Source organism: Thamnophis sirtalis, unplaced genomic scaffold, assembly GCF_051295495.1.
Source record: "Thamnophis sirtalis isolate CommonGarterSnake01/CBP01778 unplaced genomic scaffold, rThaSir2_p1.2 scaffold_1, whole genome shotgun sequence".
NCBI lineage: Eukaryota > Metazoa > Chordata > Lepidosauria > Squamata > Natricidae > Thamnophis > Thamnophis sirtalis.
This window is the reverse complement of record NW_028261381.1, coordinates 104,417,604-104,426,159: the sequence shown is the minus strand read 5'-3', so window position 1 is coordinate 104,426,159 and position 8,556 is coordinate 104,417,604. Positions and strand designations below refer to the sequence as shown.

Genomic DNA, 8,556 nt, shown 5'->3' with positions numbered 1-8,556 from the left:
CAGGAGCAAATTACTCATTACGAGAAAATGTGTTGCTGCCCTAATTCAACACACAGAGTTGAACAGAGAACAGAAATCTGATTACTTGCTCTCTAGGTATTGCTATTAGGAAAGCACCATTTCTTATGAAGAAAGTTTAGGTTGGTGAATTTCATTCCTGTTTTTTTGTTTAAAATACTCCTCTTCTGCATTTTTTGTGGGTAATACAGCAAGGTAAGGCTTCAGCTTCTTTTTTTTTAAAAAAAGTACAATATGCAGACCTCCGATCTCCCCTATCCTTGCCTAATTGCCACTTTTCTCATGCAGCCTAGCACATCTGCTGATCTGCCACTACAGGCCAAGCCACCTTGCTGTGCAGGAATTAGCACTGCCACTTTCAGTAACCATTAGGCCAAACACATAAACAACAAATTAGAAGCATAAGCAATTGCAGCAGCATATTATATGAGCTTTTAGAAATCTGCTTAGGGAGTCTCGGCGTAGGCCTGGTTGAGAAAGGTGCTGTATGACAGCTGGAATATGGAAACATCTGTAATTGGCTGGGATAAGGAAAGATTCATAGTAGCCACAGGGATATGATTTTACCCAGTATTTACACTCTTATTGATTGTTGCCGGGCCTTGTTACATTGATATGTCTGTAAATATTACCTGTGTTATACTTTGCGGTTAAACATTCTTTTGATTTGCTCAATAAATTTTTTCAGCTTCAATTATGTCTTCATGGCATTCAAACCCACAAGCCTCCTGCCTGTGTTTACTGTGGCAAGATAAAGTATATTTGGATTCTGTCTGTACATGTCTGGTTGCTTGGGAACAATGCACGACTCTTAATGGGAAAGTCAGATTTTATACACTTGTATCTTTTTTTGACCAATTTATTCAGCTTTGAAAGAATTACTATCTTGCTCCTTTACTTTTCATCTTGGTTTTATTTGTATAAAGTTTCATCCCAAAAGAAAACATTCAAAAGCAGTTACTGTTTGGTTAAATGAATAATTTAGGACTTCATGTAGACAGTAAACTCTTTATATAGAACAAACAAGTGTGGAAACCTAGCCTCTTCAATTAATTGAAGTTAGGAAATGCATATGTTTCCCCGCTACTGTATATTGCACAATGAACAGTTCCATATTGGGCAGCAATAATTCTTGGTCTGGTACAGACTGACCTTAAAAGACCTAGAAAACACATCAAGAAATGGTAGGCAGTAATTAGTTCAAAGGTGTTAAGTAGAAATGATCTGCATTACATAAAAGCAATTGGAAAACAGTTGAAGGGGAAGGCAGCTGATACATGAGGATGAGGAGGAAGAATGATATTCAGGTTCCAGTTCTCTCATACTGAGTTGAAATTGGTTTGATGCTCCAAGTTGCTGACAAGCTGAATTAAAAACCTAGTGTAACTACCCCACAGGTTTTGAAAACTAAGCCCTCCATTAGATTGAATCTTCTGCTTTGAGATACAGGTATGGTAGTTCTCAACTTTCAACCGGTTTCTTAGTGACCGTTCAAAGTTACACCATCTCTTTTTCTATGCCATCTCAGAGCTACTTACGACTTGGTTTCAAAGTTATAAAGACTGCCATCTCCAGTGGTCACGTGGTCACATTCTGAGCACTTGGCAACTGGTCTGTATTTATGGCCATTTGCAGCATCCTGTAGTCAAATGATCACAATGTACAACTTTTTTTTTTTGCCAGAAATATACATTTGCTTTTGTATCCCAGCAGAAAAAAATCCAATTGATTGGGTCAGCTTAATGACCGATTCAAAAAAGATCATACAATTAGGTGTGGTCACGTGGTCACCTGGCTTTATAATCTGCACAACTCGTGACCATTATTAAATTGAGGATTATACATATTTATGTTTGCCTTTGTGTACATTGTTTAAATTTCCTGTAGATTGTGTAACGTACAGGAAAATGGGACATTAAGCCCAGAGTCTTTGTAGCACAGTGGCTAACCTGATGCATCCAGAAAAAATATAAGCAGTCTATAAGGACAATAAACTCTTTAACTAATTCTCCTTCAGTGTTGGGTTTTAAAGAATTTTGCCTATCAGTCAGGAGGCAATGTATTATCAGTGCCTTCTGCTCCACTTCCCTATCATTTCTACTGTTGCAAACAAAGCAAAGACCCATTCTGAAAATAACAAATCAACACTTTATTAAACACATTTATCAGTTGCAGATCTACAATGGGGATCTACGCTTTCCAACACAAAATTAGGAAAGTGAGAACAAGGTAAGGACGCTAGCAAAGGTCAAAGGCAAATGGAATTACACATTCCAATGAAGTTTGGCTCCTGAAGCCAAGAAGTCCTTCTCAATAAGGAGAGTGCATATCAAAAACAAATGCACTCACCCACGAAATGAGCTTTAAGAGCAAGAACATGGTGATACTTTCACTTTGTAAGAGTCCACTAATAACCATTGACATCTGTTTCTTCAACAGTGCTGGAAAAATAGTTGACTACCTAAAGACATTTAGATCTAGAAGAAACCAAACCAAGGGAGCTTTCAATGCCCTTTCCTATTTTCTTTCATTCAGTTGCTTTCCAATTAGGCTGTCCAGAGGAATGATAAATGTGCTGAGAAGCACTGGCAGAAAAATGCTTGAGAATCCTGGCATTGGGATTACCTTTTCGCCAGACAAGTTGCAATTCTGTATTTCTTGCAACTTGTTTGCCCCACAAGGGCAGGAGAGCCAGCAATCTAAGAGAATTGTTCTCCTGCCTCTCCAGGAAGCAAACTGGACAGCTCAGTGTGATGTGTGTGGAGACAAAGAAACATATCTACAGAAGACACACATAACTTCAAGCAAGTAGAGCAAGGACCCAGCTATTCCTACTTCCTTAAAGTTGTTTTTAATAGAACACCCCTCCCTCCCCCACCTTTACTAAAGAGGTGTTTGGAAAAGAAAATCACTTGTAAAAAAATTATCCTTTTCCAGTGATTATTGTAACAAATATGCAGTGCATTGGAAATCTCGCCCTGCCTTCTATTTTCTACATGGGTAATCATAGGCTAGGCTTGCCTGGAAACATTAAGCTATCTCTTGCTAGCTAAACTTCATTTTATTCCTTGAGCGAAATGCAAGACTAGTGAATTCAGACCAGATTGTCATTTTTTTCATTTGCTTTTGGAAGAGGTTCTACCTGTACCTTCTTCATCTCCAACCCTTTTACCCAGGTATATGCAAAAGAGCCTGCTAAAACCATCATGTTACTAGCCCACCACAAAAAGCTCTTGGTTTCTTCATAATAGCAGACAGCTAACACTGTCTGGGCACAGGCTTTGGCAGTCCCAGAAACGTTATGTGTAAGTGGGCTGGTATATTTGATCTGAAGTCCAGTCACATAGCCGATAGCAAAGCCAAATATCCCACTTAGAGTCATCATGCCCCAGAAATGGATGCTTCCCAATTTATCGAAGTGGTATAGTGTGAAGAACTCATTTGTAAACAACAAAAGGGGCAAAAACAAGACGCAAGCATTGATATTGTTATAGAAAGTCAGACGCCAGATGCTGCCATCCACAGCTGGAAGAACTTTTTTAGTGTAAATAGCATTCAGTGAGACACACAGGCTGGCAAGTATTCCAAAAATGATGCCTGCCCAGGACAGAGTGCCTTCTGCTCCCTCTTGATCTATCCCAAGCCAAAAGCCACCTGCAAGGTAAAAGAGATGGAAAATATACTGATTGAACTACAAAAAGTAGGAGGCAAGCCTCATACCTATCTAAAATAAAACAATTTGCAAATTTTTAAAACTTCAGATATAATAGACTAATTTTTTTCAATCTCGGCTACTTGAAGAAGTGTGGATTCAACTCCCAGATTTCCCCAACCAGCTACTCTTGGTGGATTAAAAAAAATCCAGCCTAGCCTACAACCCTGAAATTTCCCAATATCTCAGATCTGAATATCAATCAGTGTTTGAGCTGAAATCTCTTGCTGAGATTGAATCACTATTCATTAAGATGCCTCACTCCATAATCTTCTGTCAAAGAGTGTATGTGAGTTTAAAAACTTTTTACTATAAACATAATAGCTGTATTCCAAAGTTGCTTTTTCAAGAAGCAGCTGGACCTTCTTGTTTTCGCTTCTTATCCAAGAAACTTCTTCAGCTCAGAGCAAAATGTCTTCAAAGAAAAACAAGAAAGTCCAGTTTCCTCTTGAAAAAACACCTTTGGGACAACTATGACCTAGGTGACTGAGAATTTCCATAGACATAACAGCTGTATGTTATCTTTACAAAAGTGAAGCTTTATATTCTCCCGTGGCATGACAAAACCGCGGTCCACTAAAGCGCGCCCGATTAAAGCGCGTCGCTGACGTCATCAGGAGCGCGACAACAACGACCACGGAGAAAAAAGGGCGCTTTAAAAAGCGCTTTTAAAGCAAGCCGATTCACGTAAAGGTAAGGGTTAGGTTTAGGGTTAGGTTAAGGGTTAGGGTTAGGTTTAGGGTTACGTTAAGCGTTAAGGTTAGGTTTAGGGTTAGGTTAAGGGTTAGCGTTAGGTTTAACGTTAGGTTAAGGATTAGGTTTAGGGTTAGGTTTGGGGGGGTTAAGTTCAGGTTTACGCGTTAATTTTAGCTTTACCGCTCACAGCGTGCTTTTTTCGTCGCGCTGTGATGACGTCAGGTACGCGGTTTCGTCGAGCGCGCTTTAGTCGACCACGGTTTTGTGGTGGAACCATATTCTCCAGCATAAGCCACTATATTGTATAATAATAGTTAGCAAGCTTAAGCAAACTAATAAAAGTTAGAATAGAATCAATTCTATCAAATTCTCTTCCACCTGATATTAACAAACAAAAAATGTTACATTAGTTTAATTCCAAGCATTATTGAGCAAGAAAGATTTACCAGACCATCTGACCCCCAGTTTTTGCCCTGTAAATTGGGAACACAAACTCCCCCTTTTATTACGACCTTGTTATTATACAGAGGTGTAGCTTTCCCTTTTCCATATGTTTAGTTAACAAGCATCCCCATTCTCCTACGCTCACAATCAGTAATGGAGATCTGATAGGTTCTATCTAAGATTCTATAGGATTGCACTGTTCTTTTTAGAGCCACTCTGGATGTGGCTCTTATTTTCTATTCTAAAGGATAGGAATATGCTCTTTAGAGTAGATTTTGGCAACTTTTAGACAAGGATTGTGAGAAAAAATTATTAAATCAAGAGTGGTAATGCAAAAAGCCTTCTCTACTGACTGCCATGAGTACCATGGTATAACCAATAAAAATAAGGAGTAAACAGTTTTAGAATATTAGCAGTATCTCTATAGTTGCTACAGTTAAACTGAAGTCCTGCAAGCAAACCATTAAGGTTCCTCTACCTCATGATGCATTTGACACTTGTTTTCTTGCATAAATCTCACTGAATTCTAAGGGACTTATTCCCCAATAAATAAATCTTTGCACACAATAGATGGTGCACAATGTCAACTTCCATCATTCCCAAGCAGTGGTGAGGCTGGTTGAGGATAATGGGAGATGAAGCCACATGGTGGGGAAAGTGGCAGTCATTGGATTGCTTCGCTGGGGCCATTGGGAAGGCTCCACTCACCAATGATAATCCCACATGAAAGAAGGGCGTACAAGGATGTGGTTTGCTTCAGGAGCAAGTAAGAGAGGAGCACATTGAACACGGTGGTGAGGGAGCGGCCCACGTTGTAGAAGGCCACGCCAACGAATTTGAGGCACAGGTTGTTGAAGGTGATCATGCCAATGAAGACCAGGGAAAGGGGCAGGACGCTGCGGGAGACCTTGAGGTCCATCCGGATGGAGGGAAAGTCCACGAAGCCCCGCGGGCAGCAGGAGGCCAGCAGGCTAAGCAGCTTGCAAATGAGGACGGTCACAAGGCACTGGTAGAAAGTGACGAAGAGCGGCGCATCCAGGCGCAGCGACTGGCTGCTTAGCAAATACTTGTTGAGGAAGACCATGGTGATAGAAATGAACCAGTAAAGGCAGACCACGACGGCGATCCGGACGGCCCGCAAGAGGAACGGAGACTCCTTGCTGCTGCTGCTATCTTCCTCTTCCTCCTCCACCTCCTGCTGGAGAAGCGGCTCCGACGCACCGCCGAGGGCCATTTTCAGGATCGCAGAGCGCTTCAGCTGGACCCGGTTCATGTTGCCAAGCCTCCGCCGGAGCCCTGCTCCCCGCCGAGAGGGAGCAGAGGGTTGCAAAGGGCTAAGGCATCTCAGGTCGTTCCCGAGGATGTTCACGCCGGGTGCGCCTCCGGATTTAGGCCTCCCCCGAAGCCGCCCGGAGAAACCTGTCCGTCCGCTTCCTCTTTCCCTAGTCCTCCTCCCCGCGGCGCATCCCACTTGCTGCGCCGCCTGCGCAGAGAAGGCCAGCCTTTCCACGCTTAAAGGGGCCGCGGTCGCCGATTGCCGGAAGCCGCTGCGCGCTTTTAAAATCCCGCGCTTTCACTGAGACGGTTCCTCCTCGCTTCTGGGTTCCTCGCCCGGGACAACCTCGGTTGCGCGCCCGGTTGGCGGTCTAAGCCTGTGAGCCGCTTGAAGCGCCTACGGGAGCGCTGGAATCAACCACTTGCTTGCGTGGCTGCAGAGCAGCGTTGCCACTTTCCACGTTGGGGGGCTAGCAAGCGATCGATTCTTTGGTTTTCGCCCCCCCCCTCTCTGAGGTGCTCTTTGGGCCCCGCTTGGGCACTGGAAGAATGGAGCAGCCTTCCCTAGCGCAGTCTTGCTCCAGGCCAGGCGAAGTGCCCTCCCTTTTTTTGGATGGTGAGGAGCAAGTTCATAGGACAAGTTCAGTGCATCCGGAAGGCAGGGCTTGGCTGTTCAACAATTGCCTGACCAAAAAAGACTTCCAAATTTCTCATCCATTTGCACACTGCCTATATTTCTTATGGCCACAATTACTCTCTTGGTTATCTGTTAGGGTTTCTAAGTAAGACAGGGACAAAAACAGCTGTTCCCATTCCACTATCATTTTTCCGCATCCTTTTGCACCCAGTCTTTGGTTCCCCTTTTGCACAATGATTGATAAACCCACTCCTCTGCCTATAAGCAGATCTCTTGCTCCAACTTGTCTTAATACACCTCTAGCCAGCAGCTGATGCAGTATCTGCCCATGTTTTCTCTTTTTTGATACCTTTGCTTTCCTGCTTTTGCCTATAAATAGAAGGTAAAAGAGGAAACAAGGAAGCAGCTGGTGTATAGAGAATGAGTTGCTGGATTCTTGAGTTCCATCTGTTCATTCTCCTTTTATCAACTTCAGAGTCATCCTCAACCGTGAGATGGGCTGCAAGTGTAATAACAGGGTAATAGCAACAACAACGTAATATAACAACAACCTAATGCTGGGCAGCTCTTTGAACTTGAAATTGTGGCGTGCATCATCTAGCTAACTTGCCATGCTTTTGGGGGGACTCCCACCACTAATACAAGAAATGAATATAGCAATGACAACTAGGGCTCAATATAGTATAGTGACAGATATTTACTGCCAGGCTTATATAATTCTGTTGAATATATAATTGCAATCTTAATAACCTACTGGTTAGTATCCATTCCTTCTTGATCAATATAACTCAGAACTGGGCAGCCTTTATGACATATACAACACTAGCAGTTGCACATATGCTCATGCCAACACACATGTAAATGCATGTATTTCTTCTCCCCTACATCCTGAATTTTCAAAAAGAATCCTTTATCACAAAATTCATTACTTAGATTAGAAATGGCATTATGCTGCCTTCCACATTTTGTTCAGTTCCAACTCTTTTGATGAGAGCCAGTTTAGTCTGGTGGTTAAGGCACTGGGCTAGAAATTGGGAGACACTGAGTTCTAGTCCTGCCTTAGGCACAAAGTCAACTGGGTGACAGCCATTGTGTCTCAGGCCTGAGAAGCAGGCAATGAATGACAAAGCACTTCTGGAAAAGCAAGAAAATTACAAGAGACTTGTCTAGGGAATTGCCAGAAGTTAAGACTGACTCAAAGGCACAACATAAGCCTCCTTAAAAAGCAAGCAAGCAAATAAATACCCTGTGTTCTTTATTAGACTTAAAAACAAAAAAGACAGTATAGGCTGAACACTAGTTACAAAGGCCAAGTCACAATAGAGATATAAAAATAGATTTTTCTTCAAAATGTTTAGAAAAGCAACAGCCATTTTTCTATAAATGGCCAAATAATGGAAGTTGGGAGAAAGATGATCCATTGGCATCTACCTGGGAACTAGCCACTGACTATGGAGATTCTGCTCCAGTGAATGCAGGAAGTGGATGAGGATATATGGCACTGCTTGCCAAATTCAATTTTAAATCTGCTTGGAAGAACTACAGCATGGCTTGTAAAGCGTGGGCACATATTCACTGTCTCACTTGGCATTCCTTAGAATTAATTAATTAAATCAATAAATAGCAATTGTGAAACCCTATAGTTTGTGATTTGACAAGCAACGCTTGAATGTTCTAAATCTGCATCAGAAATAGAAATATGTGTGGAGTGATTTTATCCTTTTTTAAAATCAGTTTTCTTAATAATGAAGCTGTTGTAATGAAATTCATTCCA

At 42.0% G+C, this 8,556-nt stretch overlaps 1 protein-coding gene across 1 annotated transcript; it reads right to left on the bottom strand.

The window, feature by feature from the left end:
- Window positions 1–2,143: 2,143 nt before the first annotated feature.
- SLC35C1 (solute carrier family 35 member C1) lies at window positions 2,144–6,503 on the bottom strand. Its single transcript, XM_014060377.2, has 2 exons — window positions 5,579–6,503; window positions 2,144–3,672 (listed from the first exon to the last, which is right to left on the bottom strand). Exons 1-2 carry the CDS (start codon window positions 6,141–6,143, stop codon window positions 3,113–3,115), a joined length of 1,125 nt encoding a protein of 374 aa, XP_013915852.1. The 5' UTR covers window positions 6,144–6,503; the 3' UTR covers window positions 2,144–3,112.
- Between the last annotated feature and the right edge of the window lie 2,053 nt (window positions 6,504–8,556).